The 25,394-nt window shown below is 40.8% G+C and overlaps 1 protein-coding gene across 2 annotated transcripts; it reads left to right on the top strand.

Moving 5' to 3' along the window:
• Window positions 1-32: 32 nt before the first annotated feature.
• Window positions 33-25,394, top strand: col8a1a (collagen, type VIII, alpha 1a). Of its 2 annotated transcripts, XM_034574716.1 has the most exons (4): window positions 33-112; window positions 6,289-6,400; window positions 21,117-21,420; window positions 21,771-25,394. In XM_034574716.1, exons 1-4 carry the CDS (start codon window positions 39-41, stop codon window positions 23,705-23,707), a joined length of 2,427 nt encoding a protein of 808 aa, XP_034430607.1. In that variant the 5' UTR covers window positions 33-38; the 3' UTR covers window positions 23,708-25,394. The 2 variants fall into 2 exon arrangements, with proteins under 2 accessions (XP_034430607.1, XP_034430608.1); XM_034574717.1 differs by lacking the exons at window positions 33-112; window positions 6,289-6,400 and adding an exon at window positions 12,502-12,589.

Genomic DNA, 25,394 nt, shown 5'->3' with positions numbered 1-25,394 from the left:
GAGGATCTGAGCTTTTCTTGTGGCTGAGATATTTGGACATGAGCTGCATGGACGAGTTATCTCTGACCGCCCAGGATCCTTTCTTGGCTTTCTGGACACATTCCTGGTCCAGGTGCTGTGTATTTTCTTTTTCATTCTGCACGAGCACCACATGTAAACTTTTCCAGGCCAAATTCATTTATTATTCAAACATACAATAAAGGGTTTCATCTCTCTGGCAGCCAGCCCGGAACTTAGTGGGTAAAATAATCTGGTCCAAGCATCAACTCTGCCCCTTTAACCATGCAGCTTAAGAAGCATTGATTACATCAGTTTAGGGAAAAATGAATTTCTTGAATCATAGATCTAGAATAAATTTTACATTCATAAATGAAGGAAGCCGGATCGACTCTTCATTCACTCATACTCTTTTTGTAAACACATCTGAAGGGGGCATAGTTTGTTACGGTGTCAGTTTTTAATGGGGGGAGGAAGGCGGATGTTAAAGGTGTTTCATCTTCCAAGACAGAATAAATAAACTGAAATATACTTTTCAAAGTTCAAAGGTCAACTTGTAGGAGGTCCATCTGCCCACGCTCAACGCCCTTCTACTGTATATGGGACGTGTGTGTGTGTGTGTATGTGTGTGTGTATGTGTGGTCTAATGTTTGCATATGTGCTATGTGTGTACATTACAGGTTTTATTGTATGGTCTCCCAAGTAGCAACGAGCAGCCCAGTTATACATTAGTGATAGAGAGAGTGAGACTAGACAGAGAGTAGACCACTGCTCCTGTATAGTGTAATATTACATTACATTATTACATGTCATTTGGCAGACGATTTTATCCAGAGCGACTTACCATTAGTGCATTCAACATCTATGAGGGGCCATTTAGGGTTCAGTATCTTGCCCCAGGACACTTCGCCATGCAGATGGGGAAGACTGAGGATTGAACCGCCAACCTTCAGGACGACCACTCTACCCCTCAGCCACAGCCACCCCTGTTATACTGTATATCCAGTGTCTACATAACTCACCCTTTATTTCTTCAGAGGTAATGTCCTACACATGTAGATCTCAAAATAAATATCTTACAATTAATTAAAAAGTCATATATATATAAAAGTATAAACAATATTCTCAAGGAGAGACATTTTCATTAAGAGATTTAAAATGGCAAAATTAATATAAAAGGTTTAATTTTGGTAGATACAGCCCCATCTTCAGAACAACACTTACTAGCAGCTCTCCATGAAAACTAAAAACAGTGCTTTTTATTATACGTATTGGGAGCAGGTCTGCTCTCTGCTGGAAAACACTGAAAATGCAATATACCTCAAAATTCTAAACATTTATTCATCTAATTAAGACGAAAAGCTAAACGCACATTTGCTTGTGATGAATAATGATGAATTCACATGAAAAACGGCAACACGATGTGTATTGTTAAAATTCACTTTATTGAATTATACTGAATATTTGTTTGATTAATTTGAATTGTCAATGAATTTGAGAAAGCTTTTGAATTAGTTTGAAACAAGGAAATATGGGTAACTAACACCACCTGTGCCCATACAGGAGGACACGCAGTTTTCATGTCCTGCAAAAATAAAACCAATATCGGATGCCACCATGTTGCGCTGAAGACATCATTTGGAGCCGGAGTCCGCGCAGCAGTGTTTGTGTTGTCCCAATACATGTGCTTGACCAATAGTGAGTCTCATCTGTCAATCATGACGTTTCACCCAATTTTTCATAGCATCAGAACCCTATTTAAAATCCCACTTACAGTAAAAATTTGAATTTGAACATACACCAGTGAAATAAGAACCACCTGAGATGACAGAAACAATCTTATGGTTCATGACGTATACTGCAGCCAGCCACCAGGGGGCGATCAAGATGATTTGGCTTCACTTTGGGGGAGTTGTCATGTCGTCTATCTTTATAAACAGTCTATGATTCTATTAAAACTACCAATACCGTTGTTTATGCAACTGCTACAACCACCTCTACTGCTCCTACAAGTGGTACTGCTTTGACTATCACTACTACTTTCTATTTCTATTTCTATGCACTTTCCCTTTGGGATTATTGAAATACTCTAATCAATCTACATTTGACTACGAAACTCCTACAATTTGTACTAAAGAGACCTCTGCTGACACACTCCCCACTTATTGCTGCTGTTGCCATCCTGTTTTCGACACGGTACAATAAAGCCAAACAACTACAACCTTGTGCTGTATTCAAGAACACACCTCTGTCATTAACCACATGTCATTTGAGGTTAGTGTGGATAAAGTTCTGTGAAAACTTGGACAAACACAAGTCACAGTTCTCAGAATAAATTTTGGAGCAGCGTTTATTTCAAGCCTAGTATACCTGTCACGCTTGCCTGCCATGTCAGAGCTCTTGGTTTGACATGTAATGATGACAGCAGTCTGTGTAGTGTTAAATAACACAGGGCAGTGCGGTGGGCCGCCTAATACGCAGCTCATTTGGGACTAAGGACTGTACATTAGCTGTTCTCCCCCGGCCACGAGGAGTGCCAACGTTCTAAAGTCATTATGCAGATTATTTCAACGTGCTCGCAACAGGGCTTCTGTGTAAGCCGAGCGCGGGTTAGCACAAACCATGATGGGTGGTTTTGTGTCAGAGGATAAGATGCATGAAATAAAGTGAAGCTCAATGTAAATTCAGTTATTGAGTGTTATGAGTTATGTGTTATAGCGTAGAGAAAGAGAGGAAGGAAGCAGGAGGGGAAAAAATAGGTATTGGAACCGGCTTTATCCTGTTTTCATTATCCAGATTAAGGCAAATCAAGTTTTGTTTTTTGTTTATCATAAATTGTCACTTCAGGCACATTTTTCCTTTAGATAAATATGTGTATTATTTTTCTCTGATTTGTCTCTTGCTGAATGTTTCTCTTCTTTTCTGTGCACCAGATGCAGACATGTTTTTTTCTTTAGGTACGGACTCCGCTCTGTGTTTTCTGGGTTGACTTTTGCCAGCGATGACAACTTTGTAGACTTGGCAAACTGCAGAAGCCGGAGCTGCCTTGTCTCCATGTGCTGCATCCCAGCATGCTATCTGTTTGTCCCAAGTCAACAATGAGTCCTATCAGCATTCCACACATACTAACACCTCACTGTAGAATACTCTACCCACAATGCCTTTTCAGCAAGCACCTGTGTTTAGAGCCTAATACCTTACCCTTTTACCTAGTGAGGAACACATGTATTATTTTCTATTTTATTCAAAAACAGCAGATAACAGAGAAATAAGGTATCATAAGAAATCACCCTCGGTGTAAATTAATGCTTTTAAATGTGTACATTTACAATCTCTATATCTGTTGCATGCAAGTCCGAATCATCATTTAACCTCTGACCTTTCAGCACCTAAAATTCTGCAACAAGTATGAGGTCGTATCCTGCACATCTTGTGTGTGCTCTGACAGGAGACGCTCACACTGATCTTCCTGCTCCTCTTTAGGCTCATTACTACAATGAATATCCAGCTATGGAATTAGTCAGCAGAGAGTTAGATCAGAAACTTGAATTTCCTATCTGTTTTTTTTAATATGAAACTGTAGCCAGCATCCAATTAGAGAAATCAAGACAGAGAACGGCTTAGGAGGCGTGATTCTATCCAAACACAATCTGCCTACCGATGCCTCCAAAGCTCACTAGCTTACATGTTATACTGTCTCTTTGTTGTTTATTTTATTCAAGAACCCGAGTGTAAAAACATTTATATGTGGGACTATTTTCTGCCAGGGGCACTGGAGCTGTACCCTAATTGTAAGGTAACGTAGACATGATTGTCCCAAAGTGAAACTTTTCTTAGGCTCCCATCCACTGCGTCACATACCACACGGCACAGTGGTGTTCATGCATATAAATACATTGAATGTCTCTGCTGGACATTGCCTGACAAGTCTATTTAGAATTAAGACTGGGGACAATACTCAAGATAGCTAATACGAATATTTCCTTTGAGGGGTTGATCTTCATGTGCTTTTTTAGACTTCAATGAAGTTCAAAAACCATCAAGAGAAAGAGAAAAGTAAAAACGTAAAGAGGTTTAGAGGGTCCTTTTGGGTCCTGCAAAAAACAAGGTACATCCTACATTTCCCATAATGCAACCAATAGCCTATTTTTGTTTGACCCTCTCTGCCTGGTCTTAAAGCAGCCGAATCAACATTGATGACATCACCCGGGTCACTTTCTCAGGCTAATGTTAAGAAAGTGAAGCATCAACATCTCCCACAGCTGACTGCTTAGGGTGGCTCCATCATCGTATCATGTAAGAAGTACAGTTCATTAATGGCTTCCATGCTTGTTAAGGTTTTATTTCATACTGAGATAAGCTGCTCAAGGGGCTGTGTCTTACTTTAGTTTTATTTCAGCAGTAAAACATAAGCAATTATGATGTGTTCACAATAAAAACGAGACAGATTCAGGGTGTGATCATTTACTGTTCTGCGGCTTACAGGTCTCTTATTACAGGATCGTTAACGGGTGTGTTGCTCCTCATGGAAAATAAATGTGAGGTGGCAGCTCAGCCTTTCTCACTGGTGTTCGATCTGGCTGTGCCACTGAATGAAGGAGTATGGCTGCGGTCAGAGAGGGTATGTTAATCCCAGCAGAGCGTGTGTGATATGCACACAGCCTGACAGGAGGTGTTGCCTGGGAGGCTCGTCTCGGAGATGAAGCATTCTTTTGCCTCTAAATTCTCCTGAGACCAGAGACGTGGGTAAATAGTCCATAAATCAGTGTGTTGATTGGAAAGAGAATCAGTCAATCTCAAGGGTCAGCGCAAAGCTAGGAAATTGAGCTGGACCATATGAGTAACTGAGTCTGTATTCTACGCAAACGACATGGGACAAGGACATCAGGTAGTAAGACAATCAGAGGACAGGACAACAGAACAGGCTTGAAACACCTACAGCTTTATGCCCCTGTTCACTCCTATAAATTTGTCACTAACATGTTTCTCCAGCTCACCTAAGATCTGACCAGTAAATCAAACACCTACACCTACAGACTGTCTGTCTCCCTCTGACATGTCCACTCATATCATTGTGTCTGTTTGCCAACTTGTGGGTGCAGGTGTATGGGGACGGGGCAGTCGTACAGTAGTGTGATGAGGGCGTATGTGGAGGTTATGTATATATGTGTGACTTTAGACTGTTTTGGATTTACAGGTAGGTGTGACTTTACTGTAAAGATTTATTCTAGTGTGCGCGTGACCGGGGCTCACAGCAGCCCAAACACACTATTGTTTAACACTTTTTAGGAAATATGTTTATGTACTTGTTTTTCCCAAGTGAGATAAGATGGGGTGGTTATGTGATCGGACAACTCAAGAAAGTTGTATGACTGTGGAGTTGGTCATGTGACCTCTGCAGTTAGTTAAAGTTATCATGAATTTATTTCCTTTGTGTCAGCAAAAGAAAACATTAGAAGAGGTATCAGAAACTCTGACTAGGACTGCCTTACTTTAACAGACACTATGTAAACAGCTGTGTAACATTAAAAACTCAAATGGCAGTCAATAGAGTGCTTACCTCCGCCAAGGCCCAACAGTCCCGTCAAATTTAACCAAGCTGCATCACATTTCACACACTCATAGATATCAGTTCCCTAAATGTACCAAATGTGTGTATCCATGAACTATTCCCTGGGAAAATGGTGAAAATGTTGAATTAGGCCCATCTTACAATGTTAAAGAAAGGGGAAACAATTTCCTGGATTCAACCCCTGATGCAGACCTGCAACAAAATGTATCGGATTCTTCTCTGGACCGTACCACCAGTTTACCAACCGTTTCCAGCAAGATTCATGGAAACCTGTTCAGTTGTTTTTGTGTAATCTTGTTTACAAACAAACATAAAAACAAACACATAACATACAGGGAGGATTTTCTTGAAAATAGTCCAACCCTTTCTTTTTTTTAAGTAATTTCCAGAAAGAAGTGTTAGTGGATGTGCATTTTTAAGTCAGAAATGGGTTGTTATGGTAACTCCAATAGTACAAAAACATGGCATGAGTGAGGAGCTGGGGTCGGGACGTGTTTAGGTTTAGCCTAACTTTCCATACCACCCTTGAAGAGAAAGCAGACATGGGTATGTGCCAAAATGGGAACTATTTCTATAAAATATACGGATCACAGACTTTACTCGTGCGCACATTCCTCTCAGACAAAAGCACAACCCTTAAGAAACATCTGATGAACATGATTCATTCTATTTGATGTCTTGTAAAATATTTCATCTGGATATATTTCTGTTTTCACAAGAGGCCATGAAAAGAGAGAGACCATTGAAGCAGCCTCGACCCACCAGGTCACCTCATACCTTGTAAACCCCCGTGTCTCCCGGGACAGTGATGTCATCGTTGGACAGACCCAGGTGAGACGCAGGAATGTAACAGCCTGTTGATTGAGGGACAGGATTGTGTGATGGGTGCTGTGTGTGTGTGTGTTTGTGTTTTAACATGTGGTATGAAGAGAGACTGTGTATGTGTTTGTGCATGTGTACCTCCACAGTATGTGCATGTTCGGGGGCTCTGCTGCGACACCGCTGTGTGAATACTCGGTGCAGCCAGCTGTGAGCGGGGGAGTGTGTGGGCCGCCTGCACGTTCACAGCAAACACACAAAGCTAAATAAGCCCACTACTCACTTTGAGACATAGATACATGTACAGTATGATGGATATGCCACTGTAACCACAGGGTTTGTTCCTGGTTCCCTGGATAGACAGAGTGGAGACTGTGTTGTTTGGGGTCATGAAGACTGGTCTTGGTGGTTGGGTCTGAAACACGGGAGCCTCCAGGGACGGTTACGTTACACATTTAGTTCCACTTTACGAGAACATTTGCTTAAATGTTTGTTCAAGTAGTTTGTGTTGTTTTTAAGGAAAATTCCGTAGTGCATACTATTACTGTGACTAATGGCTTAACATAGGAGCCATTTTTAGAGCTCCGGAAATTGTCAGGAAATTTGTATGGACATTGTATGGAGGTTTGTCTTTTACATATGAAGAACGCAGCAGGAGATTGTGCAGGTCAGACACGTTCACGACCACACTAAAATCTGCGGAACATTCAGGCGAGGGGTGGTGCATGGATAGAACATACAGGAGGCAGGACATCACGTGTAAATTCAGCTCTGGAAATCATGTTGTCTCATTGTCATCCAAGTTGTCTTTGTCATCGTTCTCTATTTTTCAGTTTTGCATCTGTTGCTTGTTAGAAATGTTATCAATATGTAGTCAATTGCTATTCTGACATGGACTCGCTTGGACATTTTCCAAACATTTTACAAGGGGACTGGCAGGAAATGTTCTGTACGGAGCAACTGATTCGAACATTTGTGTTCTCACATACAGCCACTTCGGTTAATTTCAGGAAAATATCTGGAGTTCAGTGCATGTCTGAAAGCAGCCGTAGAGATAAAGTAAAGCTTGTTGGATTTTGACTTTTTTGAAAAGGTCCCTTGATAGAGGGGGGAGGCAGTACAAGTTGTTGGAGCTCCACTGCGTGAGCAATGACGTTGTTTTCTTAAAATACTGAATAACAAACCTCTGGCCTTGTTGGTGGCGAGAGGGGCATTTTTTTCAAGTGACACAGGGGACTCTTAAACCCAGTGATTTATGAATAGACCTGAGGTCGGGGGAAAGAATGAAAGGTACCCACCCTGAGTGAAGCAGGTGTGGGGTGAAAGCTGCAACAGCGATGAAGCCATGATGAAGAGGGCAGGACTGAGCTGACTTCATGGTAACTGTAGCCTTTAATACATCTGCTAGCAAGCTAGCTTTGTAGGGAAAATATGAACATTTTACTGCATGAATAAATTGTTGATATAAGAGACCATGGCTGGTAGATAGAAAGCCTCAACAAATATTATCAACTGGTATGATTCTCACCATTAAGCTGCTTCTGACAGTGATCGGTTGACAAAAGTCTTCTCAAAAGAGGTGAAATCCAATCCAGTATTTTTATTAGTATTTAGTATTTAATTATTGAAGCTCAATTTGTTTCAAGAAAGAGATGAATTTAGCATTGGTAAAACCAGTAATGCTAATGGAAGCATGCTAACCTAACATCCTAATTAATAAATATTTTACCATATCTACAGCTCAGTCTATCATAAATTTGCCGGTTACCCTGAGCAGCAAGGTGGTGGAAATGTTTTGCAGAGTTGGTCATAAACAAAATGGACGGATTGAAATTTTGACCTGGCGTTGATAACAGATGGGATGAAAGGATCATCAAAGTCGTTTGGATTCATACTTTGGAAACCACAAATGTCTGAACCAAACTTCATAGTAAACCATCTAATAGTCGTTCATACATTTCAGTTTTGAAATATCACCTTTGAGCCATGATGCTGGAGGGGCACCATGGCTCTTGTGTAATTTCTCCAAACATAGTTTTGAGTTTCTTGGTTTACCACCTCCTTTGTCAATGTTTCGGGTTAGTTCAGTGTGACCCCTGGGGTTAGAGCAGGAAGGTCAAGGTTCACTGTTCTGGGCACTGGGGCAAAAGTTCAAAATAGTAAAAGTCTAAAAAGAAACAAGCTGATCACACACTTGTTGAAAAGCCTTGTGGGCATAACCCTGATTTACTTGTCGTGAGCTGAAAGAATCCTCCAGCAGCTGGATGCCCCTGCGTGACATCATGAAGAGGTCAATATTAACTCAGTGTGTGAGATCAGAATCTGGCAACAGGCACATACATATTTTCAGACTACATTTAGGTAATTATCTAGTACGGGGATGCTCTTCTTTTTAAAGAGAGAGAAAGCAACTGTTCCATGACTGACAAGGGTGAATTTAGAAAAGGCTGTCGTTCTTGTGTTGATGCCATTGACTGGTCAATAGATCACTAGTATTTTTGGGTGCTTAGCAGAGCTAAATTCCACAGCTCTCTGTCCCTACGGGTGAGGTGACACAAACACTTTCAGATATTTACTTTTGTTTGCACTGCAAATTCCAAGATTGCCTCATGGTGAAGAGGGAAGGAGTCAGGAATGCGGACGCCTCACAAACTCAGATGCCGTAAACTCATCTGAAAATGTGACAGGACTGTGGGACGGCCACTCTTAAGCTGTTAAAAACAGATTCTTAACAGAGAGTTACTGTGGTGATGGGCTGATTGTCTCCGCTTTATGACTGTAAAATGTCAACTCAAAGCCCGGCAAATATTTAAAAATGCATCTATAGCACTGAGCTGCTTGGACCCTGCAGGCCTTTGGGCAACATGTGCATTCATTAACAAAACAAGAGCATGTACAGTTTGAGGAGCAGAGGTTGCAGAAAATAGTCGTGGAGGTTGGAGACAGTGAGTAATATACAGTGACAAATAGCAGACTGGGCACAGATTGCTCTGTGAGTTACAAATAGATCTAATAAGAACACCTCAACCCATTTTCCCACTGTGACAAATTTGTCAAAATGTCATTCACCCTGCCATCTACTATTAATATACTCTGCCTGTAAGTGGCTTTCCACGGGCACGCTTCAGCTAAAACACAAATAACAAATGTAACTTTCACCAGGGGCTCTGGACAATGTCGTGCAAAATCTGCATCATAAACTTTCTCAGGGCACAGAAGAGCTGTGTCAGCTGGTGGCAAAACAAAGACGCTCTATTTTACATACATGAACACAAAATACTGTCAGCCTGTTTCTCACTCGGAATCAGCTGATGGAAGTGTATGTTTCTGAAACGTTGCTCACTGTCATTCTTAACCCCATAGGAGAGTTTTGTCAACCATCTTTTTCTTCCACAATTATCATATTTTAATTTAGCATATTTTTAAAGATTAGGTTCCATTTGAAAAAAGCAAAAAAAGGCTTCAACTGCCTCATTAAGTCACAAAGACTCATCATGTACGTTCAAAATGTACAACTGTTCATCTGAATGTTTATTAATAGATGTTATAGCTGTTTATTTCCTTGTTTGATATGATCAGAGTCATTTAAATTGTCTGAGTGTCAAATCTTATTTTCAAATTTTATTTTTTGAAACTCAAGAGGCAAATCATAAATTAGTTTTTCCCTATGTAACAAGTAGAGTAAGTAATATACTAAACATACATTAAATTGATCTATATTATCAGCTGATATGGCAAATACCTCCAGCAGACCTGGAGCAACATTTGCATTCACACGGAGTCATGTGATGAATGTAAATTCTATATTTACGCTACTTTCAGCTCTTCTTTGGTCTCCACACACTCCTGACGGACACATCTGGTTCTTCAGCGGCTAAATGCTTCAGTGTGTTCCTCAGCCAGGTTATTTTGTGTGGCTGCTGTTTGGGGCTGGACGGATTGAAACTAAAAGTCTCAACGCCCAAAACAATCAGCAGATTTGAGGGTAACTGTACAGTAAGTTTAAAGGTTCACCATTATGAATGACTCCTTCCACATGACGGCACCTTTAAGATACGTCTAATTTGTGGATCTTGTAAGGGAACTGGCGAGAAGAGTCAAAGACGAGGGTTTTACAGAACTCACGGTCGACTTTCACATGTTGCAGCATACAGTGCAGGCCGCATGGCGAGAGGCAGCGCTGAGGCCCATTGAGGCTTCATTAATGGAACAGGAAGAGATTTGAAGCACAAGGGCAAACACACACAACTCATTACCCCCTGGCTATCGTGTACCTTTCACACGGCAACTCAAAGTGTGTCCGTGTGTGTGTGTGTGTGTGTGTGTGCGTGTGTGCGTGCGTGCGTGCGTGCGTGCGTGCGTGTGTGCGTGGTGCATTTATTGCATTTATGTGAGTTTTGTGTTTGAGTGGGCGGGTGGGGAACAGTTACAAGCTTAATTGCTCCTTGGAGATGAAAACTATATTATGACTTAGTGTATATAAACCATAGCAATGGAGCCAACATGATGGATTTGAACGGATTACCTCATTAACGAAGGATGATGTCATTGGAGCATTCTCTCACACCTTATAAGAAAATACAATATTATTATTTTATTGTGTTATGGACAAAATGTTGTACACTGTTGGGAACATCACCGTGACGGAGAGTCAAATCCCGCCAAAGACCCGAAAGCTGACTAACCTGACACCTGGCTGTTGGAGATGCAGCAGGACATCCACCCTTTAACACCACTGTGTCACTTTGGATCCGAATGCATCCCTCATAACCACAGACGTTGAGCCCTCACCCCGGACCCTCACCCAAGACGCTCAGCTGGGACACACTGCCGGCCTCTGTTCTGTATCTAGACTCCAGGGAGCATACGAGTGCAGCAAAGGAAATAAAAGAGAAGGCACACAGTCACACAGCAGAGGTACAGTACTATTCATACTCTGTATAATGAGGTGGCTGGACACGTCAGAGTTGCTAAGTTGTTGTACACCGGTGTCAAACCTGCCCTGGAAAGTGTCTGTCGTCAGAGACCAACAAAGAACCTCTGAGAGAAAGATTCTTTTTAGTCCGTGGTTGTGACTTAATGCTACTTCGAAATGTTCATCAGACAGTTTTTTTTATCACAGTTTAACTCTGACTACACTTTTCACCCTGTTGCTATGAAAAGGTATAAAAGCATGGATGTTATTTTTCCTTCTGATTTTAGACAAACGCAGGTGTTGATCTTAGACTGATGGAGGATGTTTCAGTCTACTGTTCTCATTGGTGGAAGAGGAGCCTAAATAGATTTATTATAGAAAACTAAAGTAGCATTGCCACAATAACATGATTACATTTTTAAGATAAGAGTTTTTTAAGTTAGATTTTGCTCAATTAATATTATGGCAGTGTGTTAGAGTTATAAATTTAAAAATAAATGAAAATAAATTATCAAATATTTAAAAAAAAATAAGGAGGTATCGGAAGTAAAGGTGTTCGAACTTAAAAAAAATATGACTTCAGAAAAGATATTATAGTAGAAATTGAATTATAGTATAATCGTTACTTTGATGCTCTATTAGTCAATTTGACTCTAACTCTGATAAGTGACTAACTACAACACTGACTCATGTTTCTACTCTTTATTGCCTATTTTAATGCTTAATCCTTAATTTATCAAGTTATTTAAAATGAGGTACAAGAAATGCTTACTACTTGAGGTTAACCTCATAAATAAATTGTTACATTTCCGCTCTGACAACTAGCTCCAGTGTGTCGAGGCTCATACACACAAGTAAAGATTCACTCTTTATCACATTCAGTGGCAGTAGATCACAACATTAATGAAATAAACTTTCCTCTTCATCACTGTCTTTCTCTGCGGCTGCTCAGCATCGGGACGTGAGCATGTTTTGGATCTATAAATGGTGGCATAAGATTTTGGGAGGTTATATTTATTTGCGGTCAAGTCCCCATCCCTCCATCCATCCATCCATCCATCTATCCCTCCCTTCCTCTCTCGCTCTCTCTCCCCCTCTCTCTCTCCCCCTCTCTCCCCCACCCACCCACGTGGCTCCACCCTCCAGCTGATATAAGCTGTGTCCTTAAGGTGTGCGTCTGTTATGAGCACATATCCCAGGGCTCCCTCTGTGTGGTTGTCTGTCTGCCTGATATTCTGTCTGTTAGTCTGCAGTGATTATTTCCCCATAAACGGCCACTCAAAAAGGTAAGCACCGCTCTATTCTCACTTTGACTAATGTTTCATATGCTTTTGATTGTAACCTCTACAAGTAATTCATTTGGGATTTATGCAAGCGCTTTCTCGTTCATCTGCATGAAAGTTGGTTTATTCCCCTTTGTGAATTGTTTGCCCGTTCTGTGATTTACTATGCAGCCAATAGAGCTTTTAATTGTGTGAGTTCAGGAATGCAGCGTCATTAAACATCCCATTTCTCACTCTGTTAACACATTTCCATAATAACATTTGATTCAAGTTTTAAACAGAAGTGCTGATCTAAATGAATCAATGTAAATATTAGATATAACACAATAAATATAAATAATTCCTATTTCGAGCCCCAAATCACATGTTTGTTCTCTGTAGTTGAAATTACATGAAGTGTCAGTGGTATCTGTTCCCCGCTGCTGATGGGTTTCATAGGCCTCACAGATTTGACCTTTGGCGTTGAGTTAGCATCATTTCTGTGCCTCATCATGGAGAGAACATATTCAGAGTGGTGTCTCTCAAACCGCTGTTTCCCTATAGTTTAGCTCCTTTCTCCAGGGTGTGACAGAGCTGTACTGTGATGATCTCTGTGAGAGAAAGTCTGGGCTAAAGGCAAATACTCAGCACGTTCAAATGTTTTAGGTTTGTGTGTGTGTCTGTGTGTCTGTCTGTCTGTGCGTGTGTGTGTGTGCATGCAGAAAGCTGAAGCCAAACTGTCAGATGTATGCGACGGGGGCAAGTGCAGCAGTTTGGTGAGAAGAGCCTGCAGAGCAAACAGAGCAGCTCTGTCTCTGTGGCCTGGTTTGCTTTGTAACGCTCTTTCTCTAATCTTCAGTTCGAGGCCTCAGTCACACAAACTTTGAAATGATTCACTTGCTACAAAGATAGAATCTCCTCGCTTATATTCAATACTACCGCTTCGGAGGAGTGTACAAACTGAGGAATGGATCCGAGGCCTAAAAAGCCAGAGCAATGATACGTTTATATGGGTTAATGTTAAATGTTATGTTTTCAGGCCTGCGATTATGAGGCTATACCTCAGATGTGATTTGTATGATTCGGAAGTAGGTGTTGAATTCAGAACTTTTGCTTAAGATCTTCACACTTTCATACCCACACAGTTAAAACCAGAACCCTTTCGAGACCACAGTCCTTTAGTTGCATGAGTATGAATAAAAAAACTAAGAAAAAGTATTTTCGTTTGTGTTATTTGGATTGTTTGATCAATATGTGGTACCCATAGTGTCTGCCAGTTTTTTCAAACTCAAATCTTTGGCTCATTTCTTCTTGCTTTATTTGGACGAAGATGACACTTTTTCTCCTCTTGGATTAGCAATATGTCGCTTATGTCTACTCTGATCTGATGTGTTTGCGTGATGTTCAGGGACCTAAAGGAAAATACACATTCTGCTGTGTACCAAAAAATCTATTCAACAAGCTTCTAACGTCTTTTGATGTTCGGCATTTCTCTCTTTCACGTTTATTTCTCTTTCTCTCTTCATACTTTAAAACGAATGTATCGGTCCTGCATTGACCTGAGATTGTGGATGGTCCTGTGCACAAGAGATAAACTTTCAAATGTAGTGCGTGCTCGTATTTGCTTGTGCGAGTGCATTGACTCTCCCTGTATCCCTTATTTGACAAACGTCAGGAATGTGCAGGACAAAGAGACAAAAGAACCCAATGAAAACTAAGAATGATGGTCGGGTAAAATAGAAGGAAAGAGGCAAACACTTGCTGCACAGCTGTGTCAGTGTGTGTGCGTGTGTGTGCGCATGTGTGTGTGTGTGTGTGTGTGTATGTGTGTGCGTGTGTGTGCGTGTGTGTGTGAGGTTTGTTTGAACGGGGACAATCGTAGCGTGACTTGAAGAGGTGTTAATTTTATGAGGTGTGCTCTGTGATAAAAGCTGCATTTAGGGAGCCATGGAGCTGCAAATGTTGTTCCCTGAGAAACCACAGCCTCGGTGCACTTACCAAGATTGAGTGCGAGGGCACCGCTGGCTTAAGTTCGAATTTGTAAATGCTTCGCAGTGCGGGCAGGAAGGCAGAGCGGTTTGCCAAACATGTTCAGTGGGATTTAAACACTGGTTTTTGGTCAGGCTGCCCTTTTTAAGAGAAGCAATGGGGGGCAAACTTTAAGTAGGACCTAATGTGGCTGAATAAGTGACTGTTTTAGGTTGTAAATGCTTTTGCAGGCACACATAAACTCAAAGCACAAGTAATACATGCATGTAAGAACACTTAAACCTCAACAGATCCATTGTTCAACCTCAAATGGCCACCACTGGACTTTTCTGTAGCTCTTTTCCCTGCTCTGTTGACAAGGTGGCTTAAAGAGACCCACCGTCTCCCCCTCTGACCTCCACTGCAGTCTGCAAGGTCACTGAGTGGCTCCAGGTCACTGAAGCTGGATGTTTCCAAAGGGGAGAAAAAAGGCCAATGGGGGCAAACAGACAGATGGAGACAGAGAGGACAGAAGTGAGATAGAGGGTGAAGCCGGTGAAGAACAGACACGGCTCTGTTCATACAAAGATGCAGGAAGAAGTGGAGACGGTGAGAAGAGAGGTGTCTGCATCCGACGGAGGAGGGGGGACGGACAGATGTGTCTGGAGACGTGTAGACGCAGCTGATATTTCCATCTTGGTCAGAGGAAAGGTTAAAAAGTGCTGTTGTGGAAGAATGTGGCAAATGGCAGTCCTGCCCCATCAGCTGAGCAATATACACGGATCAGAACTGGTTTTAATGTTGTTACAGATCAATGTAAATCCAGGACACCAGATTCAGGTGTGTTTCATGAGTGAGGAATCATTGAAACACTCAGTCATTCTTCCTAGTCCTCACCTACGTTGTGGATCTTACGATACAAATCACACCACCTTAAAAGACATTAACATTTATTAAATTTATGATGCAAGCATAACAATCATTTTGCTTTTTTGGCACACAATAGCAATATCACTGCACTCTTTTATCCCCCAAAATAATTTATTGATTTCTCCTGAAACTGCAGTAACGCTACACACCAGAGTTCATCGTTAATAGTAGCCATGATACTTCAATTATTGACAGGTGTTTCCAAAGCAAACTGGAATATTGAAACTTTAAAATTCTCTAGATCCAGCTTTGTATTGTTATCTAGATATATTTTTTTAATCAAAATCCATGAGTTATTCTCTGCAGAAATCAATGAGAATATTGAAAAAATCTTACAATGTTATAGAAAGTAGAACAAAATCCAGGATCCCCCCAGATTCACAGTAAAGTTTCATGATAATCTGTGCTGTATTTTTTGCATAATCCTGCTGACAAACAAAGAAACGCAAATGAAAAGAAAACCTCCTTGGCGGAGGTAATAAACTTCATTATTGAACACAAACATATTTTTTTATGAGGTTGAAAATCAGGCTTTGCTTTTTTCCTCAAACATCATAGAAGAAAGACGTTGCTGCCTGATGTTCCCTCACCACTTTCCTGTAGTGGTAAATCACTAGTACAGAGGAGGTTGTTGTTGATTCGCTGTATTTTTGATCACCTTATTCTTTCTTTACTCTTTATGGAGATTGCATCTCGCATAAGGTTGGGTGAAGGTTGACTCAGCAAAAACAACAGTTTACAGGCATATCATTCCCCCGAGTCTTCTAACGTCGTACACCTGACGGACAGTTCACTGTTTTCCGTTTGTGTTAAATGTCAAGAAGATGGACATCTGGAAGTAGTCGAGGAAGCAGAGGCACACACATGTGTGTTCATACACACGTGGCACATATAGACAACTGATGTAGACGACTCTGAGGTTTGCTTATTTTTGAGGCTGTCTGGCCCAGGCAGGACATGCTGAGAGCTCAGTGGTGTGTGACCAACCAAACATGATTCTGGCAGCAGATGTTGAAACCACAGATATTTGTCCCTCCGGGATGTTGTCTAATGGTAAATGTGTTGGCTGAATGTGTTTGGATGATGGGATGGGATCAAGTGGGTGTGAACAAATTAAGAAAGAATAATTTTGTAGAATTTTCACTTCGCTAAAGGGGTATTCATGCAATGGTTTGCAAATATCAGCTTTTACAGCCTGAACAAATGTTAAAAAGTAGATCCTGGATGGGCTAATTTACACATGCCAGCAGGGATAGCAGTGCCTCAGCTGTACTTTGTGTTTTTTTTGCTAGCAAACATTAACATGAAGCCAGAATATCCTGAATGCAAACACTGACATCTCACGCTGATGACGTCATTTGGTGGTGAGGTCCTGCTGATACACAGGCTCGACCCATTGCGAATCAGTCTCAGCTGTCAATCATGAGGTTGCACCCTGTTTTTATTGCATCCAATAACTAATTAAAACCAAACTTACCTGGAAATTGACCATTTGTACATAGATTGGTGTAATAAGTACTACCTTAAATGACAGAAATCATGTTGGAGAAAAATGTATTTAATCTGTACTTTGACTCCATGTCCCATCTGCAGCCAACCACCAGGTGGCGATTCAATGCATTGGCTTCACATTTGGGGATCAGTCATGGCGTCCATCTTTACAGCCTGTGCTACTACATGTTAAACATAGTAGCCGCTGGCGTGCCTGTAGACTTTTCATCTTGTTTTTAAAAAAACTATATAGTGCAATAAGATATAAATATGCAATTATATGAAACGCAAGTGATTATCATACAATTCTCATATATTTGCACAACTGTGCATGTGTGTGTCCTCTACTGTCTCATGAACCAGTCAGCTAGTCAGTGTGGACAGGGTGTGAAGTGAATCAACACACTGGTGGTGAAATCTGTCTGCTATGAAAATGTAGACCATGGCTGCCATTCCTGTTCCTGTCACTGTTACGAATGGCCGCATGTCAGAGAGTCATCACTGTGGGAACCAAAATGTTTCACACCAGCGTGTGAAAAAATTAAACTGTAAATACGACACATTTGAGAAACAGCTCACATCACGTTACTCACGCCTTCACGAATACTGTCAGCTGTCACATAGTCATATGTGACTTCATGTTTGTGTAAGAATATAGATGAGAGAGGGATGACGCTAGCACTTAAAGGTGACTGTAAAGGGCATAATAGTCGTCTTTATAGTCACTTTGTTGTAACTGCTGCCTTCTCTTTTCCTATTTAGTCTAATAACAAGTTAAAACATGGAAATTGCTGGTTAATGTTTATGTCAGAGTCTGAAAGTGGCTCCACTGTGTGTACAAGTCACTCAGGAGGCAGCACCTATGTAGAATAATGTACTTGAGAAAAAACGAGCAGGTGAAGATGGAAGGTGTTTCCATCACTCTCCGGTTGCCATGACAATGTTATGGCGTTGCTATGTGACACCGAACAGACCCTCGTTGTACGGGTCCCTCTGATGTGTAGTTCCAAGTTTTGTTATTTTTCCAGCCCTTTAAAAACCCCCATCCATTCACACATACCAACACTGAGCTGGGACGTTCCTAAAAGGTAGTAAAACAGTCTGTTTATTTTCTTAAACCTCTTTATGTAAATTTACATGATCATGTTCGCCTGAACGCTTACATAAAATTTCACATCATATATTATTGAATCAGAACTATCTATCTAATTTAATAAAAACAAAAAAATACAAATATTTTATTGTAAATTGACCCTAAATAGCACAATATATTGTCATTAAAATACATTTAATGCAATTCAGTGAAAAAACAGCATTGTTTTTTTTTTTATCTGATTTCTCCAGACTACTACTACTACTACTACTACTACTCCTTCTAAAAATAATAATAATAATAATAATAATAATAATAATAATAATAATAATAATAATAATAATAATAATAATAATAATAATAATAATAATAATAATAATAATAATCTTGCTGTAATCTTGAGAACATTTTTCAAAAGTTGTTGTTGTTTTTTAAACCCTGCTATAATAATAACGACATCTAACTATGGTAACTATATATTCACAGATAACATAACAATGTTTTAACATTTTTGTTAGTGGGTCAATCCCTAAAATCAAGCCTGGGCTTTAATTATCAGTCCTAATTTACCCTGATTACATATGTTAATAAAACTAGTTTGTTTGGTATCATGAAAATTGTCCTCTTATTTAAGATTGGAAATGTTCTTTTTGTGTCATGAAAGCTTCTCTGTTTTGCTGTGTAAAAGTAGTGACTATTTCTGGCATGCAATTAGATAGTGGAGGAAAGTTTGCACCTCTTTCACAAAAACATGTCTTGGCTCTGAGTGCTTGTTGTCAAACATGTCTGATTATTTTAACCTTACAACTGTCTCAGGGTCGATGCATCCCTTTTTTTCTGACCCTCACACCCAGTTCCCACCTCTCAGAAGTCTTTCATTTGCATTATATAGTGGATACGAGTCTGTAGTTTCAGCTTTTCTAAAGAACTATCAATGTTATTTGTTGGTTTAATGAAACCACTTCTAAAAGATAATTGTACTAATGAGAAAAGTTATAATGGTATTAACAAATCAATATATATCCTCCCCCATCACCGTCTTCTCCATTAGTTTCCATTATCTATCTCGTCCTACACAGCATCAATCTGTGCAGCCTGGGACGTGAACACAGCCTCTCACAGACAATGGGAAAAGCTAAATGCTCAGGTTCGCCTATGTGACTCTCAGAGTTTGACTTTACCGGCCATTCCTGCACTTCTCTCTGCAGACCTATATTCACTGAGGCCACAGCTTCCGCCCAGTGGTCAAAAATAGGCTCCGGTTCTTGTTGGGAAAAAACCAATGGCATTCCTCTGGACTCTTCGGCATGTCTGGCCTCTGTCGTCGTGGAAACTAGGTGGGCTTCCTTCAAAGGCCAGTTCTCATGAGGGGAGACAGTGGCACGGCCATGTCAAAATCACCAGTCGACTGAGAAAAGGTGAAAGGGCGGAAGAGATCCAAAGAGCCAGTGATGGAGTCGACAGCGAGGATGTGGTTTAGGATGTAAATTAGAAAAGCTACAGATGACTTGGGTGTAATAAAACTGTGAATGAGATCACGGTTGAACCTGGAGTGCGGGAGTAAGGCCGGAGATGCAACAACTTAAATGCAGATGGTAGTTGTAAAGAATGATTTAATAACAGAACTAAAAGTCTTATTCATGGACTGTGGAGCCAATGAAAACCCCATTGTTCTATTAGTGACTATTTAAAGCAGAAAGCTCAGAGGTGAATAAAGTAAATAGCTGAACTGCCCAGCAGGACCACTGTGTTTTCTCAGAAATATGTATACTTGTTGGACCAGATGTTTGAATGCTTATAACATATTAGCACAGTCACATGAATGGCTTCTTCCTCACTTGTTTTGAGTTTAGTGGGTGGATGTATGTTTCTTTTAGTTTGAGCTACTTTAGGTATTTCTTTACTGCTGTTCTCCTTCCTATGTCATCTACTCACTTTACTTTTCTTGTCATTAATCAGTATTTTTATTGTCTTGGGATTGAAGTCATTGCATTAATGCAGGAACCACAAGAATGCTCCTATTAAGACCAATGGAAGTGATGTACACACCAGTGCATTAGCTAGTTGGTGACAGAACAAATTAACCCACTAACTATAAACTTAAAAGTTCAAGTGTCAAGCAAATAAAGTTCAGGTAAATTATCTAACAGCAGTGTTGACACACAACTTGTTAATTTACAATAAATGCTATGTAAATCCTACCTATCGTGTACATTGTCCAAACTGTCCTTTGACAAACGTATAATATTGTGCACATCAGTATGTTACAGGACTGCAGATCTTACCTCTGTAAAGGTGAAATGTGTGGCTGGCAACTCAGATAATAGAACTGATTAAGTATGAAAGCCTTTTTTTGCACCAATTCAAGATAACATTGAAATAAAAGTTTATGCCCAACATATGAGCAGCAGTGGGAAATTTAGAAGTGTGACGTTTATTTTGATGCCCTCTTGTGGAAAACTGTAGAAAGATCACTCCAGCGTGAGTGCCACACATTTATAATGGCTTGAAAGTGTCAAACTAACACTGAAATAAGAAGGTACAGAGCAAAATATATGGGATGAAAAATAAGCTAAATAACAATAGGTTATAACTCTATTGAAGAAACCATAATCAAAATTGCTCACACAGTTATTTCATATTTTTGTAATAGCTCAGAATTAGTGGGTGTCAGATTTAGAACAAAGGCAATCAGATATATGTCTAAAAGTTATTGCCTAAAGGAAAACTTTTCAAAATCCGGTTCTGAATGTTGTTTCAGTGTCACCCCTAGAAGTAGAAATTCCTTAAAGGTCATTTACATTGAAGTCCACAACCTAACACATACCAGTGTTCAGAAGACCAATGCATAGTTCCAATGTATAACCAGCAGAGGTAGACAGAGTGTGACCTTGAACTGCCTACACTTTGCAAACAGGTTTCTTGACTTTACTGACTTGAGGGTACTCATGATTTTTCAAGAAGTGCTAAGATGTTACCACACTAATGTTTGATCTACTTGCTAGCATACAGAACTGAAGAAGAGAGAAACCCCTGGCTCATATCTTCTGTTCTTTATCTTCCATTCAGATCTTGGCCATGGTTCCTCTCCCTGCCCCCCTCTCCCTTACTGTGCTACAGCTTGCAGCACTGACTTATGTGTGTGGTGGTGCATACTACGGGCACAAGCAACACCCTCAGCCATACCAGCCAGTGCAGCATCACCAACATATGGGAATGGGCAAAGAAGGCTTTCCCCAGCAACAGTACCTTGGAAAAGAGGTGCCTTATATGCAGTATCCACAGTACAGGAAGGAGCTACCACAGATGCCCATGCACAAGGGCAAAGAAAATGCTCGTAAAGGGGGTGGTTATAAAGGCGGTCAAGATAAAGGTGAGAAAGATCAATATTTTCTACAGGTAGAAACCAACACCCTTCAAAGATCATGTTTATATATATTCATATCTTGAAAATGTGACACGACCTGCTAAAGGGCACAAATGTGTATATTTATATAGCAAATATTTGTTATATATCTTCCAAGTTCCAAAAACAAAATGTTTAGTATTTAGTTTTCTTTCTTATTTTTTTTTTTTTTTGTGTGTGTATTTTGTATTATCCACACCAAATTAGTGAATATACATGTTTGTTCTTACATGTTTGTGAACTGACTAAGAAGAGTTTTGATTTTCGATTTCATAATTTCATAATTTTACGTTGAATGTGTTTGTCATTCCTCACAGGACAGACAATTCCCAGTGGGGCTGAAGGAATTCCTCAAGGAGAGCCTGGTCCAGCTGGACCACCTGGACCAGAGGGGCCTCCAGGTCCTCCTGGACTTCCAGGAAATGGACAACCAGGATCTGTGGGGCAACCTGGACCTTCTGGTCCACCAGGAGTGCCTGGGATGGGAAAACCAGGTTTGCCAGGGCTGCCAGGCAAGCCAGGAGGAAATAGTGAGGCTGGACCACAGGGTGAAATGGGTCCCAGGGGTGAGAATGGACCATCTGGACAGCCAGGACCTCAGGGTACCCCAGGACCACCTGGGCTACCAGGGATAGGTAAACCAGGGATGCAGGGACTACCAGGTCAACCAGCGACAAAAGGAGAACCAGGTCACAAAGGTCTACCAGGACTACCAGGATTACCAGGACCCAAAGGTGATAAAGGAATGGGTCAGCCAGGACAACCCGGTCACAAAGGTCTCCCAGGGCCCAACGGACCAGCCGGCCCAAGAGGACTGCCTGGTTTTGGAAAACCAGGCTTGAATGGGGCACCAGGCCCACATGGACAACCAGGAGAGAAAGGACATCCTGGAGAGCAAGGACCAGCTGGACCACCTGGTGAAGGAGGACAGCCTGGCCCACTAGGACTACCTGGTCAAGGAAAGCCAGGTCAAAATGGCCTTCCAGGACAGCCAGGTATGTCAGGTGCCAAAGGACATCCAGGAGCACCAGGTTTGCCAGGGAAGCCAGGACTGCCTGGGTTTGGTAAACCAGGGCTCCCAGGACCAAAGGGTGATAAAGGTATGGGTGGTCCACCTGGACTGCCAGGCCCAAAAGGAGAAAAGGGACACGGAGGACTGCCTGGTATGCTTGGATCCCCTGGGCCAAATGGTCCACCAGGTCCTCCAGGTCCCTTGGGACCACTGGGGGGTATAGGTTCCCCTGGGCCTAAAGGAGACTGTGGGGAAGGAGGGCCTAAAGGGCTTGATGGAGGCCAGGGTGAACCTGGTCCTCCTGGGATACATGGTAAGGATGGTCTGCCTGGAGACAATGGAGAACCAGGGCCAAGAGGTCCCCCAGGGCCAAGTGGTGTCAAAGGAGATGATGGACATAAAGGTCTACCTGGTACATCTGGTCCTCCGGGACATCCAGGGCTAAAAGGACACGGTGGACTACCCGGTGAAGTGGGACCTCAAGGCCCTAAAGGAATCCCAGGAATGGATGGTGCAGCAGGACCAATTGGGCCTGCTGGTCTTCCTGGGGCAAAAGGAGATGGTGGTCTCCCTGGTCTACCGGGAATTGTAGGTCAGGGGAGTCCCGGTATTTCTGGTCCCATAGGACCCCAAGGAAAAGAGGGACCATTAGGACCCCCTGGGAAACCAGGTCAGCCTGGCCTTCCTGGACCACCAGGCCCAGCTGGAGCAACTGGACTGTCTCCTGACATGGCTGGAGTACTCTCCGAAATGGGCCCTGGACTAGATGGTGTTAAGGCTGGTAGTTATGATAAGAAGGGCAAGTATGGCGGCAATGGGGCAGAAGTAATGGGTGTCAGTGGGTTAGAAATGCCAGCATTCACAGCTGTAGTAACAACTCCCTTTCCACCTGTCGGCACTCCAGTTGTCTTTGACAAGCTCCTATACAATGGTCGCCAAAACTACAACCCCCAGACAGGAATTTTCACCTGTGACATGCCTGGCATTTATTACTTTGCCTACCACATCCATTGCAAAGGAGCCAATGTGTGGGTGGCTTTGATGAGGAACAATGAGCCAGTGATGTATACGTATGATGAATACAAAAAGGGTTTCCTAGACCAAGCGTCAGGGAGTGCAGTGCTACCTCTCCAACCTGGAGACACTGTGTATATTCAACTGCCCTCAGATCAGGCTTCAGGACTTTATGCTGGGCAGTACGTGCACTCCTCCTTTTCTGGGTATTTGTTGTATCCAATGTAAAACCACAAACTGCAAGGAGAGATAGGTTTTAGTGAGAATTAAATAGGTGCATAGTTTTGTATAATATAAAACAACTGAATTACCTGAGACAGAGCAGTCTTTTTTAATGTAAACAAGCTGTTGATCAATAACAGAGATGAGAGGAGAAGATAATGAAGGGTTGTACATACAGCAACTTGTATCCTGTAAACCCTTATAGCTGTTTAATTGGGAAATAAATATCTTTGTTTTACAGCTTTGAAAACAAAAAGAGTGAGGAAAAGACATTCCATGAAGACCTAAAATGGCTCTGAATGTATCTGAATGTATCAGTGAAAAAAATAAGAAGAGTGCAATTTGTAAACACATCAGAGGAATGTGTAAAGTTTATGGAAAATACAATTTAAAATGTAAAATTCTAGTTATACCATTGTGACAGTGTTAGATTTTGTCCCTGCACCTCCTCAAAACTGGCAGCTACTCCATGTGGCAAGAATGTGAAATACAGTAGGAGACATTCTGGCAGGAAATTCATAATTTTACATTCACACCTTTGTAAAAATGTTGTCTTTGTCTCTCCACTGATTACAGCAAGTAGGTCAAATTACCTCTTGACAGTGATGCAGATAATGAAAAGGTTTGCATTTGCAGCAGCTTGAGTATTTTAGATGTTCATGTAACCTGCAAATGACTGAGGTTTGTAATTTGAGTGAGAATCAAAGAATAAGAATGTAATATTAATTTTTTTTTTTTGTTCATGGATGGGTTAGGGTTAGGCTAAAATATTTTTTATGCAAAATCACAAAGGTCAAACAAACTCGCCATTTTGCCCTGAACTATTAAAACCACTCCTTTGAATGGATATGAAAACCGAAAACTCAAAATTTAACCAGATAGTTTGTCTCGATAAATATAGTATTTCCATAGGTGCTAAATACGAGGAAACGTTGATCTGCGAACATTTACAATTGCGCAGTTATGACTTAAATTACTCGACAGGGGTTAAGTAATGTTCCACTCATCCTGCTGTTGAAAGAAGTCAAACAGAGGAGGATTTATATGAAGATTTCACTATATTGTCATTTCAAACCAGAATAATTTTTGAAATAAATTGTTACCTAAAAGATTCTTACTTATTGTTTTTAATTTAATTTTCAACTGTTAATACTCTGTAACTGTTCTTTAAGTCATGATTTCAAGTTGTAACAACTTTATACATAACCCTATTGTAATTGTAATGGCAGCATAATTAAAATGGTGACAAATGAAAATTAATTGGTTACTATATTTTTGAAATGAAACTCTTTAACAGTGGGACTTCATATGTAACCAGTTGCTCTTGTGTAATTTGTTTTGTGATATAACAAAATTATGTTCCACAGTTTCCTTGGTGGGCTTCATTTAATATCTTGCTGCCAGGTTTGTGAGGAAAACATCCATTTGCATTACAGTTATTGGACTCAAAGCAAATCATGAACATTGCAGTAATTCATAGCCATAATTATGTCAATAATTTATTATTTTATCTGTTGATTACCTATATGCTATGAAATGGACATCAAGCACCAAAAGTTTTAAAGGAAAAAATAAATGTTTCTTCTTTTAACCATGGTGCTAATATTTTCAGTGTAACCAATGAATTTGTGTGTTAATGTTTCATGTTTGTTATTATTGTCTATTGTTGTTTTTCTAAATAAAAATTGTTTAA

This window comes from Hippoglossus hippoglossus, chromosome 21, assembly GCF_009819705.1.
Source record: "Hippoglossus hippoglossus isolate fHipHip1 chromosome 21, fHipHip1.pri, whole genome shotgun sequence".
NCBI lineage: Eukaryota > Metazoa > Chordata > Actinopteri > Pleuronectiformes > Pleuronectidae > Hippoglossus > Hippoglossus hippoglossus.
The sequence above is the reverse complement of the archived record's forward strand: the minus strand, read 5'-3'. Positions and strand labels throughout refer to the sequence as shown.